Raw genomic sequence first — 20,570 nt, 5'->3', positions numbered from 1 at the left:
AAAGCCATAGGCCATGAAAAACGGTTCAGATTACAAAGAAAGGAAGGTGAAATACATTTCAGCATGACCTTCTGAGTGGGAGCTGAGAAATGATTGGACTTCTCTTGGGGAAAAAGGAAAAAAAGCAAGAGCATATGGTGAGTATGTTTGTTTAAGGAAGTGCAATTTAAGCTCAACTCTTGGATTTGAAAGTAATTACCCAGTTTTCAGTTGTTCTTGCAGGTCTAAGGCATGCCCATTGATTTGCTTGAGACAGGGGGGTCAGACTAATTTTCAAGTAATTTTAGGACTGTATAAATGTAGGAGTAGTTACACACAGTCCTAAAATTACATTCGGCCCTTTGAAGGCAACAGCGAGGCTGATGTGACCCCTGGTGAAAATGAGTTTGACACCTCTAGGTTAAGGTCATTCCTGTTGCTCAACAGACATTGCAGCCAGACTTCTCCCATCTCTTGGTCATCTTCTTTAAGGTGCTGAAGGTGACAATTCAGTTAATTCAGTGCATTGCATGTCATGTGGCACAGCAACTCAGTTGACCATATTTTTGAATCGTTAATTTACATGCATATACACTATTTTATATCTGCATTTGAGCAAATTCTGCAGATGTGCCTTAGTCAAAACATATTTTTTGTGTTAAATTTCTCCAGAATTCAAAAGATTTCTTTTTGTTTTTTAATTTTATGTAAGAGTTCTTTTTTAAATGTCACATTTTTGCTACATGTTTGATGTACATTGTTCTTTCACTTTGATTCACGCTGTGTTTTTCCCAATAAGCTAAATTTCATGGGGCATCCAGCTGTGGTTGCTTAGTACCAACGAAGAATGATTGTTTTGAAAAACGTGACTTGGATATTACTTGTTGGCTAGTGTTCACATTACAAAAATAATGTACAAATGTGCATTCTTTGTGTGAGTGCTTGGTAACATGCTCTTCCGATATTTGAAATTAACTTAAAATCACAGAATTATTTAAGATTTTGAGAAGTAAATAAAGGAACTTTGAACTGGAATGAAATACTTATTTACTTAAGAATCCACTTGATTGTGGATACCCTTAGGTTTCTGTGTGACAGAGTGCTGTAAAAAATATGTGCAACATTAAAAAAAACCCCAACCAAAACAAAAACCAAAACACACAAAAAAACTCCAAACCCCATATGCTGCTTTTATTAAAATTGCAGTTCTAAAAAAATCTCTTTCACATTTCATTAAGATACATTTCAACTTTTACTCAAAACATATTAAGCAAAATTTGGAAGTTTCTGTGTGATCTGGAGTGATTCTGCTAAGGGAGTTTATGCTTGTCTTGAGTGTATACAGCTGTTGTGACTCTGGGTTACTGGTGGCAGGCCATGTTATGGCCAAGGTGTAGAAGGGGGACTCAGATTTTTAAGAGTATAGCAGAGAAGTGAAATGAATTATTTGCAGTCGACTTTCCTGCTGAAGAATGTGTGGATTCCCATGCTCAGTTTATTCTTTGTATCAGACAGGTTGCAGAAACTATCAATTTGAGGTAGGTATTTGGGAAATCCTAACTAAAAGAGCAGAGTTAGTTGTTAGAAAGTCTGCAGAGCTGGGTGACACCCACCTGTGCGTTCTGAAGGTAGCCAGATGTGGAGCTGCAGGTCTTCTGGCAATAGGGAAATGACCATCCTTACGAATGGCGAATGGCGCTGCACCAGAAGATTGCTGGGGGCAATGTACAGAAAGGGCTCCAGGGGAAGTCCTCTGACCTATAGACTGATGAGTTTGTCTTTCTTCTCCAGCAAGGTGGAGACTCCAGTATGTAAAGAGTGAGGTAACTAAGCACATGGGTAAATATGTTGGTCTTGCCTGGACATAGATTCTGCAAAGGGAGATACTGTCTGACTAACCAGCTAGAGTTCTTGGAGGCAGTCAGTAGACACTGAATTTACAAAAAGTCTTTGACGAGGCACCTTTCTTATAGCTCAGAGTAAGCAGTTTAATGAGGGAGCTATTTAATGTATGTGTAATGTGACAGATTCGTTAAAGAATACTAGTATATGTCAGGTATATATTAGTAGCCTTCAAACTTTATGTATTGATTGTCATCCTAAATCAGGAGCTCTTTAGGAAAAAATGATACCTTTGTGAGTGCCTGCATGTGGTCTGAGCCTTGTTTTAGTCATAGAAGATGAAGGTGATTATAAGAAGTTATTATTGATAATAACTCTTTTAACAATAATACGAATAAAATCTAGTGTAATTGAGGTAGAGGACAGGGTAACACATTTCCCTTAGCTAGAGAGAAGGTAAGCCTAATTTTGAATTGCAAGGGTACGAGCATACAGAAAAATAACTGTAGACCTCCTATCTGTGTCCCATTGTATTTGAAAAACAAGTGATGCCATTACATGTAAATCAAGACTGATTTTGAACTGACTGGTGCACAACAGAAGAATGTTAATAAATCACCTGTATTTTTCCTTTTTTTTTCTTTTTTTTTTTTTTTTTTTTTTTTTTGATAAGAGAATAAAAACCAAAAATAAATAGTGGAGGTTTCTTTGAAAATTGACATACTATTTTTTTTTCATAAATTCAATTATGTAATTTTTGATGGTAGTCCAATGCTCCTCAGTACCTCACTCCACCCTTAGGTCTTGGTGTTCTACATACCAAGATACTGCCTGATTTTAGTTTGTATGTCACAAAAGGGATTGCTCTAAATGAAATCAAAACAAACAGCTTTCATTCCTAAGCAAGGATGGCAAGGTGGAAATTCAGTTAAGAAGAGATATAGTGAGGTCTGTGTGATTATTTTTACTGATATTTGGCTTTACAATAGATATATGGATAGGTGAGCCTGCCAGATGCTGTCTCAGACTTCACAGACTCAGGGAGGTGTTTTTGCACTGTTTACGCTTTCACATTTTCTAAGGTTGCTCTGAAAGTTGCAGAATAAAGTTGAGGGATTAATGTCATCTCATTTGGAATGTTCACTGTATAGACTCCTGCTACGTCTAGTTCTCTAACCTCCTTGTATCATCAGTGAAGAGAAACAGGCACTTTTAAGGTGAAATTAATCTGTCCTATTTTAAAAGCATGTCTTTGGACGAGATGAATCATGATGAGCTGAAGTGCTTACTTCTCTCTCTGTTGCCTTTAAAGGGAGTCAGGCAGCTGGCTCAGCTGTATAAAACTGAGAAAGCATCAGGTAGCTACAGTAGAGGTATCTACATTCAGTCAGGTGAATCTCAGTCCTATGGTTAAAACAATACCAACAAAACACACAAAAACAGAAAAAAAAAAAAAAGTTAATATTCTAGGAAAGAATGATAAGTTTTGATGGAAGGGAAGGATGGAAGGGCTCTGCTTTGTATGGGTCAGCCTTCTATGCTCTCTTTTCCTTCCCCCACCCCAATGCATTTACAAAATGATAATTTCACCCTCACAACAGTCAGCTGTAGTTCATGTTTTCTGGTTTTTGTTGGTAACATTTTTCTCTCATGAGTATTTTGTAGAATACTGACGTAGGTTTTGGTCCTTAGAAGAATAATGCTGAATGAGTTTACAGCTCATTTGTATCTCTTCACACATGGCCCCTTGCCTTCTAGCTTCTGCATAATCCTATCTGCTTGTTTATTGATCTTTACATTGTTCCCTTTACTGCAGCTGCTTCACCAGTTCATTATTTTAAGTGCTTTTCTTTGCTGTTTACTTGGTGTGGAACATCCACCTTCAGCTAGCAAGCATATTGTCCTCTCTTCAGGGCCTTCTCTTGAAGACCTGCCTTTGCTCGTTTTCTTACATGAAGGTAGGACGATGTTGAATAAACCAAGATATGATGTCTGTTATATGACTGTATATGTAGAAAAAGATGGTGCCACATCAGTTTTATATCTCCACAATTCAGAAATCCTTGGGAACTACTTACTAGTAAAAAACTTTTGTAACAGAGTGGGAAATCAGTCTCTGTATGACCTTTTTGGACGATGCAGTTGATTTGATCTCACCTCACTTTAGATGCCTGCAATGCAGATATGTACATATGAGCTAGTCACCCAAGGCTCCTTTAGGTGTGAATTACAAGAGATGGGTGCTTTTAGGGTACAATTCCTCTGATCTATTTGGAAGTCTACTTTAAGATGAGATAACATTCACCCAGAAGTGACTGGTGCTGTCCAAGGAAATCTAGGCAACTAAAGTAATTGTAGACACAGATACTATAGATACCTGCATTTAGTCAGATGTATCCCAGCCTGTATAACAGTACTGTGTAGAATGCAGTAGTCACATTTTAATGGTTTCATACTTAAGACTCACTTTTTTTTTCCTGTGAAAGAAAATTCTGTTTGGTACTTTCTTTCTTATAAGAAATGATTACAGGATGCAATCTGCAAGTGGAACGTTTAGTTTAAGAATTCAGATATAATAAAATTGAATTGTTCAATAAGTCAGATAATTAAATTAACTTACAGTAAGTCTGACCTGTAGTGATACCACAGGATCAAAACATAGGAGAGTGAGTCTTTAAAAATTAGTTTCATTTCATCTGAGATCAGGGTTGCAATCACGTTATTTTATGTTAACATGGAGAGAATTAGACTCAATGCTTTAGCTGTGGCTCTGCATTTTGTAGATTTCAAAGACAAGTTCAGCTCACATATAATGGAATTTTGCTCCTAATTTTAATAATGGATAGTCTTTACTGTGGAGTGATTGTGCAAATAAGTTTCTTCATGGAAAGAAAGAGCATAAACTGACAGCACTTCAGCCAATATGGGATAATTACCCATGAGCATGCTTTTTCCCAAGAGCACTTGCAGAAGAGGACCGTGTGTGCAGTTAATTTCCATGGAGTAGCTGATATGTTCTGCCTTCCTTTCCTACAGCAGTGCTGAGGCTGAGGAAGCTTTGACTGTGTCATAGGTTATATGAGGGGCATGCTGGGTGATCTTTGGCAAATTATTTCATTATGATGTGCCTCAGTTTCCCTTTAATTTACAGGATATTGATATCATTGTCTTATGAAACACTCATGGGATTTGCTAATGAAAAGTGCTTCACCAGAGCCACATAGTGCCATTAATCATTGACTGAATATCCAGTCTATTAATCTGAATAGACTTTTATTAAGATGGGGTACAATGGCTTAAGGTGAGTCAGATTTTACACTGGCAGGAACATAGGTACATTTTTCGAGTAGGAAAGAATGGCTTTCCACTAGACCTCTTAAACCAATGTGTTTCACCTCTTGACAAGGTACTGAGTCATCCACTGCCTAGAGGAAAGCACTTATATCATCAATAAATTGCCATTCTGCCCTGTAAGAGAGCCAGGTTCACTTATCAAGACTCCATACATCATTCCTTTTTTGGACAAATATTGGCAGAGCAGAAGTGGCCTGAGAGTGAAGTGGAGAGCAGATCAGTTGCATGTCAGGGTGTTCAGGGAATGATACTGACAGGTTCCAAAGAGGGACAGATTTGTTGTGATTTAGGATTTTTCTGTAGATTTAGGTCTGAGTCAGAAAACCTTTCAGGAGGCATGGAAGTGTAGGTCCTCTGGACATCTCATCTAGTTCACTGAATGCCTAGTGAATAGGCAGTGGAAACGCTAGCATGTTGGGCCATTCAGATGACCTCAACGCCATATGTTCCATTGCTTCTGTAACTGAACTTACTACACATACCTTCTTTGCCTCCCAGAACCCTCTAGTTAGGGTCATCCTCTAAGCTTCTCTTTTCAGTAAGCCCCTCTTCCTTGTGCCAGTTATTCTGCGTACCTCTTGGTTTTTGATCCTGCAACCCCATTTCTCTTAATCTCTAAGGTGCCAGGGTTTGCTGACTTTCCCTTTCCTTCCCAGAGCTGGGAATGTATTGGTTGCTTCTGCTCTTCTTATAAATGTATTGCTGTTCTCTGTTCCATGCAAGAAAGATTGAATTAAGTTGTTTCCTGTCTTTTCTTCTTCCCGTTTCTTTCCCTCCCACACTAAGGGCTGCGTTTGCTCCCATTTCTCCTTCCTTCTGTCCAAGTCAATTTTTTTTTTTTCCTCCTCAGAATTCTCTGGTTTTCTGTTTTCTGCTTTTTCTTTGGAATCCCTTTTCTTCTCTCCACTCTCCTCTTCTATACTGTCCATCAGCAAGTAAGTCAAGAAGGTGTTTGCCTTCCCAATGTGGGGAAGGTGGCAGAGCTGGGACAAGCACATTGTTGTTCTGGAAGCTGTAAGTAGGACTTCTGGGTTTCCTGAAGGTAATAATTGGTAGAAAGTACTTCTAAAGTAGCTGTGAAAACAGATGGATCCTGAGAGAGTAGTCCTGCCTTTGTGCTTTGGATCTCCTATTCAGTCTATAATTGCTTTTTTATTTTGTTTGGTGTGCAGGGGCCATCCATAGTTCCATCCACTGTGGCTAAATGTTACCTGTGAGAGGAATTTTATAATTCTTTTTTTTTATGTGTGTCTGACAGTTCTTGGTCTCTAGATTGAAAAAGACTCTGTGGGCAAGATCATATGAATATATTTGCTTACTTACTTCTCAAAGAAATCAGTCGAGTTAAGGTGCCTAGGTAAATATATGCCTGTTGCTACTACGTTAAATTTAAACTGTGAGAAAGAAACAAGGGGACCCTGGAATACTAATAAGTGAGTAGGAAAAGTGATGTGTGCCGAGCGGAAGAATGTCGTTAAGGATTTTGATTGATGTCTTTTATATATTTTTGGTTTTGCTACAGATGTTTTGGGTTGCCCTGTCCAAGTTACTTAGTAGATAAATAACGTTTCCTTCAAAAGAAAGTAGCATCACTAAATCCTGATTTACAATAGCATAATGAAAGTAAAAATATTGTGAATAATCACTATGGTAGAATTTAGCACAAACATTCTTTTTTGCCCTCCTTTAAAACTGTCCAGTTCTGGTGAGTGCACAGAAGGGCTGGGGACAACCAGCTGTGGAGCTGACACATCCGTACTCCAGCAGTGGAGAGAGTGTGTTTCTTGACCTGCACCTTATTCAGTATGTGGAGCAGGATATTAACAGTAACAGTCTACTCCCTCACTTTTCCTTGTAAGCATCTGCATTATCTACACTCTCTTTCATTCCAGCGCAAATAAGTTTCCAAGATGACAGCATTGGATGGAAATGACTACTTCAGATTGTTATAATTGTGTAATACTGACATGCAAAAATGGTAACATCTTTTTTTTTTTTTTTTCCTTTATTATTTCCCACAGGGTGCAGCTCTAATTCGAATGTTGGCTAACTTTATGGGTCACTCTGTGTTTCAAATGGGCTTACAAGTAAGTAAAAGCATTTCCGTCTTTGTGTAGATGTGCATTTCTAGCAGTTTCTCTCTTTTTTTTACTTTTTAAACTATATTTGCATCTACTTGTGGAAATGCTGCTTTACTTCAGGACCATGAGGCACCAACATGTCCCTGAAGCTGAATTTAATAGAAGATGCTGAGCAATGTAACACACATTGCGGTGCCCCCAGTTTCACCTGTATTTCTTTGTGTATCAAGCGATTGCACTTTAACTGGCACATGGTTTTGTGTCCATTTTGTGTAGATTGCTGCATAAAAGCCATTTTATCTGTGTGACAACCGTGTGAAGGGCTAGCTGAGGAAAGAGCAACATCTCTTCAATTACATTTGCGTGCTGGTATAACAAATAATAACAAACAATGTCAAGCCAGCTAGAAAATACATAGCCCTAAAACTAGTAATGTTTTTCAGATATGTGGTTTTGCCTTCCCTTCCCCCAGAGCAAAATCCTTGAGCTTTACTCTTACCTTTGATAAGCATGGAGCGCTCTCTGCCTTAATAATGTTTTGAAAACTCACTCTGCCTTTTAAAATAAATTTTAAGAGGTAACATTTCTGTACAAAGAAAAAGAAATTCAGCATGTTGATTACCAAGGATGAACTCTTTTCAGCAATAATTCAGCACAAATAAGTGTTTCGTAAACTATTTAAAAACAAACAAGCCAAAGCATAAAAAACAATGCAACTCCCTCTATTCCATTGAAATCTGCTTGAGTAAATCATGTTACAGGCAGCTGTGATTGATGAATTATGTATGATGCAGCCTGCTACTTAGAAGTGTCCTTTAAAGTAAATTGATGTTCACCTGAAATACAATTATGCTAAGATGGAAAGAGCAATCAATCTTATCTGTTCTTAGTAAGCTTTTCATTTTGAAATTTAAATAAACCATGTCTAGGATCAGGTCATTTTTTAACAGAATAATTCTACCTCTAACCAAAATAAATTAGGAGATAAAATATAAAACAAAAGTTAAATAAATGCATTGGTTATGTCAGAGAGGTGTGTTGCATACAATAGGCAATGAAAGGAAACCTGCTGGGGAAATACTGCTTTTTGGAGAGTTTACAGGATGTTCAGGGTTTTCAGCACAACTTATTTACAGGACCAGGGTCAGGACCAGGTCAGATCAGTTAGATAATCTTCTTATCCAAATAAGAAATCTTGAAATCAAAAGTTTTCTTCATAAATTCTTGTATGTGTCAAGGATAAAACCCTCATCTCATTCAAGCCAATAAGACTTCTGTCCTTAATCCAGCACATTCCATGTTCCAGCCAGAAATTTTTGCCTGCACAGATCAATTCATATGGAAATTCAATAGCAATTTTTCCCATTTCACTCAGGGTTTTAGAAATTTTTAATATGTATATCTCAATTCCCATTTTTCTATTTTCTTCTACATTTGCCTGAGAAATAACAGTGTGCTAGTTGTCCTGAAATAAATTTAGAAAAAAGTTCAGATCAAAGAAGAGGGCTATACAGGGATTAAATAATCATAATTAGCATAAAGTTGTAATGGAGCTTTGTTTTTTTATTTGAGTGGTTTCCTATTATTTCTGCTTTTCACTGGTTCTGCTCTAAATAGAAACTCTTCTGTTTGATAATGGAAGTCTATGAAAAATCTAGCTGTGAAAATCTGGCTAGTGAAAGTCTTGGCATCAGTTCAGTAGGAAGGTGACATTCTAACTTCCTTTATAAAAACTGTTTGAAATCCAGACAGAGATTTTCCATATGTATGTTTCCAAGTTGAACAAAATAAGACATAAGTTCATAAGATTGTTCATAGTTATACAGTTGGAAATGTCTGTCAATCATTTAATTCTTTGTGTTTTGTGGATCTAACAAAGTAGTGTTCCTGCACTGTAGATTTGGGAGGCTAGCTTTGCTAATGGTAGGAGAATGGGAGGACTAATTTGCCCCTTCTGTCATGCATTGATTTAAGCTTTTTAGCTCTTTAGCCATGGTACCATTACTTGGGGTTTATCATTATGTTGCCTTGAATCCAGTTTTATCATGGAATTCTACTGTTCAACTAAATGGCCTTTCTCAAGCATAGCTGCAAAATCAAGTCTTACTGCTATTTATAGATCTCTTCAAATAATGAGTACTCTGAAAGTGCACTTGATGGTTCATTCCTCCTGGGTTATTGTAATGGCTTGCTGAGTAACTGGGTTCTGAAGGACCTTCACTTTATCTGATTTGCTTTGTTTTTCATTAGCCTTCAGTACATGGAGCACATCAGTGTTAATACTATTAGTATTATTTCAGTTGTTTTCAGCGTATTGGGTATGTCCTTAAGTGTTTCACAGATTATAAAAAAAGAGTATTCCTGTAGTCTTATTACACTAGCATAAGCTAAAATGAGTAGACCTTTATTTGTCTTTGCATTGAGTGTTTGTGGTTTTGTTAAAACCAAGGTATGATTCATGATCTAAATAAAAGTTACAGAATTAGAGCTTTTATATAAGAGACACTACAACAAATATGCTAGCCTTTGGATTATGGAGAGGAAAAGATAAAGTTTAGAGCAAGAAGCAAACGAGATAGCTACCTTTTTTGTTCATTATCCCTTTTTTTCTTAATCTAATTACATGCTATCACCAGACAGGGAATTTTTTGAACAACAGATCCAGATAGCTTAGGGGAGAAAAATACATGTCAAATAAAACAATCAAATGTGTTAAAAAGGAGAAGAAAAAGTTGCTGATGGAGAGTGAGGCTTTTTGTTGGATGTTCTGCAACATTGAATAAGAGCAGAATTAAATGTACAAAGGTCCCCATGATCTCCAAAATTCAGCAAACTGTTTTATTGAGGAGTCTGCAAGGAAGTAAAATTGTAGGAGAAATACACAGTTTTACAGTGTAAATGGGTTTGGAGAGATTAATATCTCTTGAGAATAACTAGCCTGTTCCTATCACAGTAAATATACTGTGAAAGACCATTGGACTGTAGTGTGGAAGTTCAATGATAAAACTGCAGCCAAGAGGCTACCTAGAGAAGCTATGATATTCTGGAAGCCCTTTAAAGACATGTGATGTCTTGAATCATGTGACATTTTCAAATAGAAGATTTAGTAACAAAGACAGAACTCTCTCACCATTTTCGCATAGCACTCCATAGACAAAACCAAAAGACAACATATTTATATTAGCTGTAATGAATAATTTAATGACAGTAACAGCCGCAGCTGGTAACACTTGCATAGAAGAAAGTCCCAGCTATAAATTTTGTAGAAAATATCTAATAAAGCCTTATCACAGTAGGTGATTTCTTTCTTTTTAGAAGTCCTGACATCTTTCATGATGTGCAACATTTCTTATGTAAGAGGTGCACAACGCTGAATGCCAGTACTCTTCTCACAAAGTGATGTTGCTTTTCAGTCAAAAAGACATTAATCAGCTAGGACAGTGATTAGAGTATGAAGAGTCTTGGTCAGCACCACTTGCTCTGATTATGTTTCTGAACTGCATAGATTGGTAGAGGAAGAAGATGTAAGTTGGCCTTATCATTCAGTCATCACTCAGTGCAGTAATATGCAATATAATATTTGATTTGTGTGAGATTTTCATCTGTAGGCTGTTGTTCCTAATCTGTGTGCTTGAAATAAGTGCTTGCTCACATGACTGGTGTCACTGTATTACATTTCCTGGAAGGTTTTACTTCTTTATTGCAAGGCATATTTTTTTCATATTAACTACAGAGAGAAAGCCCAGTGTTTCAAAGGTTTGGTACTGCACTGGTTTATTTTAATTTTTCTTATATTTGGTTTGATTATTTCGGAGCCTCCTCTCTATTACTGTATGTTTGTCAACAGTGCATTTCATTTGCCATGTGGCAGCTCATTGATCACATAGATCTGTATCCTTTTGAACTTCACTTGCTGCTATGTATGTGCTCATCACTCACTCTGATTTAGTGCATCATCAGCAGCTTGAATTAGTTACTGTAGGAATCTCTGCTTCTGTGATAAATTAACTGCTTTTGTACTTTAGGCTTCACATTGTACATTTGGAAGAAGAATTTCCATACAGTGCTTTGGATGTAAGTTGTCTTTTTGGTGCTGTTGGGTGGCCACTGTATTGAAACAAATTGGTCAACCTTTCAGAGGAGTTATCTGGGGAAATGTGTTGTGCAGGTTGTTAAATACAACAAGGTTCAGATTTCAATCACTTTTTACTATCATAAAGCTGGCTAGTTAGACTTTCTTTTAGCCACACTGCTTAGTATTTCCTGCTCTTTAGACACCTGTGTGCATGTCTGTGTTCTGTTTGAATTGTGGCAGTAAATGTGAAACTATCAGAAACTTTCTAGGTGTAAAATAAAATTATAAGGTGCCAGTTTCCATACAGTTTGCCACTTCTGTCCAATAATCTAGTAGTGCAGGAAATATATTCATTAATTTCCACAGTATTATTTCCTAATTAATTTTTTACATAGTGTATTAAACGGGTTTCAGTGTCATCATTTTATCATGCCTATTTGTTATATATTTCTTCCCAATTCACAACAGTTAGCTGTATGTTTTTTAAAATGAGACATCATTAGAGACTTCTTAATAAATTTTTTGTTAAAAACAAAAAAAAATCAGGTGCCATAGGGTCAGATTCAGTGAAGCAATGAGCTGTGATGCTGTACCTGCATCAAGAATACACATGGAACTACTTAGAGTCTTCCTCTGCTCAGTGAGAGGATGTAACTTTTGCCACCAGGCAGGAACATCTTTACAGCTGGAGTGCCTCTGGTGTTGCATCTCATCTCACTGGTGTATCTAATAGATGTTGAGTGAAGTACTTTTCTCCTGTGGTTTAGAAGAGCACAGAGTGTATGACCTTGGTGAACATCAAAGTAGGCATACTGGATATGACCTGGCTTTAAGTTAGTTGCTACAAATCCCTATATTTTTTGAACTATCTCACTTCTACTGACAGTTGTCGACAAGATAACTTGAGCATGTTAAAAGTAGGATATAGGAAGTCGTAGGAAATCTCATAGGAGCTGACATCACTGTTTTCTACAATACATGTCATACGAGATTGATAACATCTTTCACCTTTTCTGGCCCCTCAGCATTTCTCATGCTTGTAATTTACATGACTCTGGATTTTAGGTTTACATTTGTTAAATGAATTTGGTGTTATGGACTTTTTCTGTAGCTTTTTCCACCATGACTTAAGTAGATCAGTATAAGTTTACACAAGAAACTTCTTTAAGTTGCAGTGACAGAGTATTTTTTTCCCTTTGAAAGTGGTAAAGATGTACAGCATAGTAAGGGCCAGACTCGGGTATCACTACCAAAAGTGGAAGTCCTTCCTCTAGGTCCATGAGGATTTGAGTATACTACATGTATAGCAAAATGCTTCTTTTTGAAGAAAAAAATGTGATTAAAGATGCATAATTCAAATGTACAGTTATTGAAAAATGCTAATTTTATCTTTGCATTCTTTTTCCATTTTGTATGCACCTTAACCAGGATTTTTAATTACGCAGTTGCTGAGTGTTTTCTACGCAGGACAATTTCTGGTTCAGTTCACAAACTACATCATCAACAGTGAACAGAAGTCATAAACCTCATAGGAAGGGAAGGGGTGGTGCTAGCCTCATTTTATAAATGGAGATCTAGGCCCACAGAATTTAAGTTAAAATTTACACAAGTCTGGATTATGCAATATGAAACACCCAGTGCAGCACTTTTCTCTCTCATGTGTCTTATAGCACTCACAGATTGGAAGAATTCATGTGTTTAAAGCACAGCTTCCACTGGCTTCATCGTCAGCTGTGAGCACTCAGTGTGGCTGCAGCTCAGTCTCAAGGGGCACCAAGATGGGCATCCAAAAATGTCAATCATACAATTAACATTGCTATAAAGAAATAAATCAGTGAGAGTGGTGTGGCTACGTGTTTGGGGGGAAATTGGAACAATGTGATGAAAATAAAAAAGATCCATGAAATTTTGATATCTATTTTGAAACATAAGAAGTATTTAGTCAAAGTATTTAGCATTATAAACAATTTCAGATATTCAGAACAGACTTCACATCAGGTTCAGTCACAGAGTCCAGGTTTGCTACAAATCAGGCCACAGAGCTGTACTTAATGCACCCACAATTACAGCAGCCACCTGTCGTGTCTGCTGGTGGTTTTTGCCTGATATAACACACGCTGTGCAGGGAGACCTTTTTTCCTAAATGTTGCATTAACAGAATATTCCTGTTTGGTTATATTAACTCCTTTCCCTCCTTTCTGCTCTGCTTTTTGTCCTCGGAGCATTTGGATCAGACAGTTTTCTCCCCTATGTGTTTGGGATTGCCAAGTGGAGGGAGAGCTGGGCTTTTGCCTTTCTGTTTCATGGCCTTCACTTCCCACCAAGCTTAAGCAGCCGTGAGCTGTTGGTACAGGGAGAGAGAGGGACTCTCTGGCTGCTCGGTCACCTAAAGTTGATCAGTGCTAGGAAGAAGCATGTTCCTGAAACACGATCATCTTCCTTCTGACCTTTAGACTTCTGCTCCAGTGTGTGGGGACATCAGAGCTTTTCAAAGGAAAGAGTGTAAAGAAAAAGATTATATTTTTTCCTTTTTTTTTTTTTTTTTTTCTCCTGGTGTTGGCTGAAATTTCGGAGAAGAATGCAGTCTGAGGTGGACTTTTTGAAGATATTATTTCAGTCAAACAGTTACATTTTGGCCACATTGGAGGTCCCAGCAGGGTGAGTTATAAAGAGTAACAATGGAACGGCAGGTGCTGCTGAAGCTTAATAGCCAACGATGTCCCCCATGCCCACGTTCAGAGCAAGGTTGCGGTTGGTGTCGCCTTAGTTAGGGGGAAGTCATGCTGTCCTTCAGCTAGGGTAAAATGTTGCTTTATTGCTTCATTACTAAAGCTTCTTACAAAAAGAAAATAAATTAGTATACACATGATTTACTTAACGTGTTTCCTCAGAACAGGATTGCATATTATGACAGTGTTACAGTCAGTCATATTACAGGTACCACATACTTATTCACTTGGCGGTTTGCAGTGAGCTTCTCTTATTTCATGTGAAATTCAGTTATGACTATTTTCTCCTTCATTTTTATTATAGGAATTATTAAGAGGAAGAATGATAGGTATGAATTCTCAGATAACGTCAGCAGGCTGAGTGGCTATTTAAGAAAATGTTTTATTATGGAATAAAATTATATACTGTTTTCCTGATAGGAGCTCAGTGGCAACCCCGCCTCTGTTGCTATGAGGCAGCACAATGGACTTTACAGGGCTCTGGAAGTATACATTTTGTGTGTGATTCTGCTGTTCTCATGCAATCAAAATTTCCATTAGCTCTTTAGAAGTCAGTGGGGCTATTTCCAGCACAAAGACTGCTGGATTGAACTCATAGTTAACACTTAATACACATTGGAAATTAAGTAAATCTACTTCTGTTCAACCCAGTGGAGGACATTCAGAAAAACCATGAATCCCTAGAGGATAAAACGGGCCATCGTCAAAATTTTCTTCTCCTTCTCCTTCCTTCTCCTTCTCCTTCTCCTTCTCCTTCTCCTTCTCCTTCTCCTTCTCCTTCTCCTTCTCCTTCTCCTTCTCCTTCTCCTTCTCCTTCTCCTTCTCCTTCTCCTTCTTTCTCCTTTTCTCCTTCTCCTTCTCTTCTTCTCTTCTCCTTCTCCTCCTTCTTCTCCTTCTCCTTCTCCTGCTCTCCCTTCCCCTTTCCCTTCCTCTTCATCTTGCTTTCTTTACATACATTTAAGGTTCATTTACTGTAGCTAGGTAGACACAGTAACATACAACCAGATGTAAATGCTAATTATTTTTAAAGTGTCTTCATTTTGCAAAATTAAATGCAGCTTCAGTGACTGTATTGTATAATGGTCTTTTGCACCATAAGGAAACATTTGCTCAATTGATACAAGTAACAAATAACTTACTATAATAGCAAAGTTGGAGCTTTGCTATTACTGCTTTCCTATTTGTTATTCATTGTTACTGTACAAATGTCACAGTTCATTATGATCTAGATACAGTGACATGCAAATCATACTTAGGATAAGTTTTCTCAAGTGAATTATGATGACTTTTCATAATAAGTAACATTAATTTAATTCTAGTTCTGGGGTTTCTCTAGGAAAAAGTATTGCAGAAAAGTACGTCAGAGATTTTTAGCCTGGTTAGCAATCCCTGGGCATAGTTCAAGTTAATGCAGAGGAATGAGCAGCCAACCTGTCACAATTAGCAGGTGCCATCCAAATATCTCTGGAAAACAGTCCATCATTTTTTGCATGCATTAAAATATATATATATGTATGTAGTGAGAGCAATATCTGGTTTTAGATTCACATGTATAATACAACCAAGCAAGGCAGAACTAAAATGGATGTACAAATTCAGTCAAATATATGCAGTTCAATTTCAAAGAGTACTTTATTTCTGTAAGATTTGTTCTTAGCTCAGTAGTTTAGTACCACTACCAAATAATACATCAAATACATTTTTCTTTAAAGCCAAGCTTAATATACTAGCAGGTGTCTCACTGCACAGCAGATAGCATCAGACTCTGCTAGGCAATAACTCTGCAAACCTTCTAACTGTTCCCTTTAGACTTTGTATGCAATCTGTTTTGCCACCACACTTCAGTTGCTGTTTCTGTGTTCCAAAATGGAACCTTCTTCCTCTTTGTGTTAATAGCTAATAGGTGAAGCTGAATTTTACAAGGGAAATAAACATCTCTATTTAATAATTGTGATCTTTTAGTAAGGATTCCCAGCAAAGCAGGAAATATTTTAAAGTAGCCGGTATTTTGCCTGAGTACAAATTTTGAATCTATTTTGTTTAGATGCCCCATTTGCACTGGATTCGCTGAGTTGCAATGCAGAAGACGTATTAATTGCAAAACTGCATTTCTTACAGTGGTTTGAGGTTTGATTCTTTATTGTATTGGAATGAAAATGACAGGATCATATTGATTTCAGTTGGGTTACTTCTGATTTGCAGTACTCTTATCAACAAGAAGCAGGTACAAGTGAAGGAAACAGTTCCATTGACTTAAAGATGGCTCTTGCCTCCTTTCTCTTACAAGTTCCTCTTGTGTCTCAGCTTGGATTGCACACTGTTTAGGACAGGATGCAGATCCTATCATATCCTCTAGATGAATGTTACACCTCCAACACCGTGGATGAGGTACTCTCAATATTGCCCTAATTCTTCTCCCACTGAAATCAATGCTAAAAATCCCCTTGACCTATATAATGCCAGAAATGTCGGTTCTGCTGATCTGATTATTGCTAGAGCATATGGGAGTATTATGAATTACAAAGGAAAAAGGATGAAGTAAAATACTATAATTATGTGGCCTATTCTGCATCATTTGCTGTAGAGAAAATTAAGATTTATTTCCATACATGGTTCCAGTATCTCTCTTCCTGATTAGTGGTTATAGCTTGCTGCTTGAATATAATGATTTAATTGCAGATATGACATGTTGACAGTGGATATTTTCCAGTTGCTGATGATTGCGAGCATTGTATCACTGTTGTGTGTGAAAAAAATCTAAATATACCTTTTGAAAATAAAGGGCTGGAATTTTAGTTGGTGTTCATTGATGGGATTCCACTGATTTCCTTCTCTCGGTTTTAATGCATTGACTGAGATACTAGCCCAAAGAGAAGGCAAAACACAACTGAAGTGAATTCTTGCGTGATGCCTCTGAAGTATGCTGCACACCTCTCAGGCTTTTTTTTTAACTTCTTTTTGCCTACTTGTGAGTTTGAATCCAGAAATTAACCAAGGAGTTCCTGTCAGTGGACATTTTAAATACAGCTTTCCTGTGCTACCTTGGCAAAATTACTGGGAACATCGAACATGTTACTTGTTCTTCAGGATTTTTAATTGCTTAATGCACCTAATGGATAAATGAGCAGTTGAGAAAGTATAATTTTATGTGTAGCAGATAAAATAATTTTTTTGTGTTGTTATTATTTAAAGAAAAAGACAAAAATGATTTTGAGAAGTTTAAAAAAATAATTAAAAAAAACCCCAACAGTCCTATCTACCATGCCTGGACATCTTACAGGGACAAAACTTTTAGAAAATGAAGAGATAGAATTACTAATCACTTAAAACCATTTTAGTCAACAAGTTACTATTTGGAAGAGATTCAGCAGGTAGCTCTACTGGTAAGTGTAGAATTATTAGAAATAATAAGAAAATAAAGATTATCCTTTTGAGCTACATGCTTTGATTTTTTAAAGTTGTGTAAAATACTAATTCAGAATTTTGTTTTGAATGCCAAGTAAACATGTTTTAAGCTGTGTTTATACACAGACACACAAAAGTTCATTCAGTGTAGCTAAAGGTGTGACTTGTTATTGGATTACTTAAACTTCATTTTAGCCCCATGTGGACACTCAAAACTGAAGTTAACTTAGTTTCATGTACTTTAATTCATGATAGTGTTTTCATTGTGACTTGAAGTCACTGAGTTTAGTCTACTTCATTTCCAAATTACAGTGTTCATATGTAAGACTTAATGAAAGTTAACTAATTCACTGTAAAAATCAGCTTATTGATGAGGAATGATAGTATGAACTATTAGTTGCACACTGGAGTATCTCCTTTAGAGAAATGAACTTCAAAATAAACTTTTTGTTTCCCTCAAATGGGATACATTGATAATCTTTCTCTTAACTGTCTTCTGAAATCACCGTGTTTCTTTCTGTCTGGTCTCTAACATAACATTTGTCACATAGTTGGAGATGGCACTGATGGCACTAGAAGCCATCCTTCTATTTTCCTCAATGCTACCTTTAGCTGCTTCTTCCCAGCTGTGCATGGCCACCAAGCGCCACTTCATTTGTACCATGGGGAGAGTTTGGATTCCTTTTTATTGTACCTGATCAAGGAAAGGAGGCTATCCTTGGTGCAGAATGATAAATATACTTCCTATGCAGGCCATTTCTGATGTCTAGTTTGCAAAGTAGTCTCACAAAGAGCGAGATGGGGACAAGGAGGAGCAGAGGTCGTGGAAGGTACTTTGGCTGTACCACCGAAGTATCATCAAGCTGTAGTGCAAGAGAAATACAGGAATGCATTTGATGCTGTGTCTGTATATAAAAGAGATATGATAATTTTAGCACTAGATGGGGACAGTCTACATTGCAGGTATGGCCCTTACACTGCTTACGTGCTTGCTGTTTCAATACTATTTTGGTGCTGGCTTTGTTATCCTAGATTGAAATGCGCTTTTTAAATTAGTTTAATTTTTGGCTTGTTGGCCAGTGAATAACTTAATTTTTTGTTGAGGTAACACATTTTAGTGCAATAGTAGATTGAAGTATAGGAAGAATATCAACATTTTTGATGCTCTGATAGATCTCAGTCATGAAAGTTAAAGTATATTCCTTAACTCTAGTGTATTCTGTAGGTTGGCAGTTTCTGACAAGACTGCCTGGAAGAAGTTTTGGGTAGTCTTAGTATTAATATTAAAACTGATGTAGTATGTAAAACTGATGTAGAAGGTAAGGAAGTTTCTTGGCTTACCTGACCTCAAAAAAATCTGTTTCCAAGGCTTTTCTTAGCTGGCTTTGCAATAGTTCTTTGGTAAGTGATTGATCACAGCTATTGTTTCAATTTGGAGGTAGCTCTGCAGCTTGACTCACTGGTACAAGTTAATTCTGACACAAATAGAGTTAACCCTCATCTAATTTGCCTTATATAGTGTTTACAATGACCAATAAGATGAATTTACCTACTCCTTATTGTCTGATTGCCTAGCCAGGAGGGCGATCACTTCTCTTCCTTAAGGCACTGTCTCAAGGGTTAGTCTGTTGTACAGCTGAAAAATACTGCAAACTTAGTTGGCTATATTAGCTTTTCTATTCAGCAGTCTTCCACTCTTACAGGAATCTTCACTTCTTTGTAGCTTGCGGGTAGTGATTTACTACTGGTTCTCACTCCCTCTTGTCACTCACCACTGCGAGCATATGCAGTACCTTCCTCTCTCTGACACTTGCCCAGGCTTGCTTTATTTAAATGTCAGGCAATGTCAAGATAATATGCTATAGCAGCTTTGATGTTAGCAGAGTGAAGGGGGAAAAAAGGTGGCATGTTAATAGTCCGTGAGTCAGCATCTGTCGGGTGGTGTCTGGTGGCTTAAGGTTAAGTATACAAATTTCAGGGAAAGCAAACACGCTGGATTTCATAGCCGGAGCCTTAGAGCCTGATTTCCACCTGAGCTAAATGTTTTTATTAGTAGCTCTAAATCTTTGGTGAGATACAGCAGTCATGTATAAAACTGCTCAACAAGAAGAAGGCTGGAGGGAGGAGGATGTGCACCCAAGAATAGGAATGAAATACAAAAGAGGAAGGTAGAGGCAAGGCTGCTGTTTCCTGAGCCCTGAGATATTAGGGCATTCAGGGGAATGTAGCCACACGAATTTGATGCCAAAATATTTAACTCCTTTTTCCTCACTCATGTTATATAGTGGAATTTCCCAGTTATCTTTAGGAGAAAAAGTAAGTTATTCAATGTTAATCTGTTTCAGATCTCAGCACCACTCATATATAAGTCAGGAGCTGTTCCTTCAGCCAAAAATCAACTTCATACAGATAAACTGAGAGGAGTTTTGTCCTATAATTGAGGTTTCATCTCCCAGTTATAAATCTGAGGTCTGCTCTGAAAGCAAGATACATGATTAGACACGTATTCCCCCTTTGCACTTGTTTAACCTCTTTACATTTATTAGTCACTACCTTTTATTAGTTGTGTTACCATTTTTCGATAGTGGGGTAGTTCATTGTTTTCAGAACCAAGTGGCCCAATCTCTAGCAGTACTGGGAGAACTAAGATTGCAAAGGGATAAAAGACTATTTCCTTTTAAATAACCTCCTTTTCTTAAAAAAGTCTAATATATTAAAGGGCCTGCAAGCTTAATCAGTACAGTATTACTAAAAACATATTTCAAAATCCTTTAGCACTTTTTACTGTAGTCCTATTTCTACTACTGTTCAAGCTATCTGCTTTGGTATTCAAGTAAATATATAATTTCAAAAGCATTGAGCCCCTTATTTTTTTTTTTTTGAGGGGTCAAGATTACTGTTTGACAAAACATTACATTATAGTCTAAATCTGTTGGGAATTTTTACAAGATCTTTGATTTTGGTTGTGCACTAACTGGACTTTGTTTTGACACTGTGGCAGATTCTGGAATTTTTTTAGTTATTATTTGATCTTAAAAATTACTAAAATGTCATAAAACCACATTGTCTGATTATTTTTTAATGGATAGAGGTGAAGGAATCATA

The 20,570-nt window shown here is 37.1% G+C and overlaps 1 protein-coding gene across 1 annotated transcript in view; it reads left to right on the top strand.

Moving 5' to 3' along the window:
* TRHDE (thyrotropin releasing hormone degrading enzyme) overlaps nucleotides 1-20,570 on the top strand; it is a gene marked incomplete at both ends in the record, with an annotated part of 208,642 nt that overhangs the window by 109,528 nt on the left and 78,544 nt on the right. Inside the window, one exon of the mRNA XM_082052838.1 lies at nucleotides 7,197-7,262. Within this exon, the coding sequence (XP_081908964.1) occupies nucleotides 7,197-7,262 (66 nt within the window). The remainder of the gene's footprint in view (nucleotides 1-7,196; nucleotides 7,263-20,570) is intronic.

Source organism: Streptopelia decaocto (genome assembly GCF_964273445.1).
Source record: "Streptopelia decaocto genome assembly, chromosome: 1".
Classification (NCBI taxonomy): Eukaryota; Metazoa; Chordata; class Aves; order Columbiformes; family Columbidae; genus Streptopelia; species Streptopelia decaocto.
The sequence above is the reverse complement of the archived record's forward strand: the minus strand, read 5'-3'. Positions and strand labels throughout refer to the sequence as shown.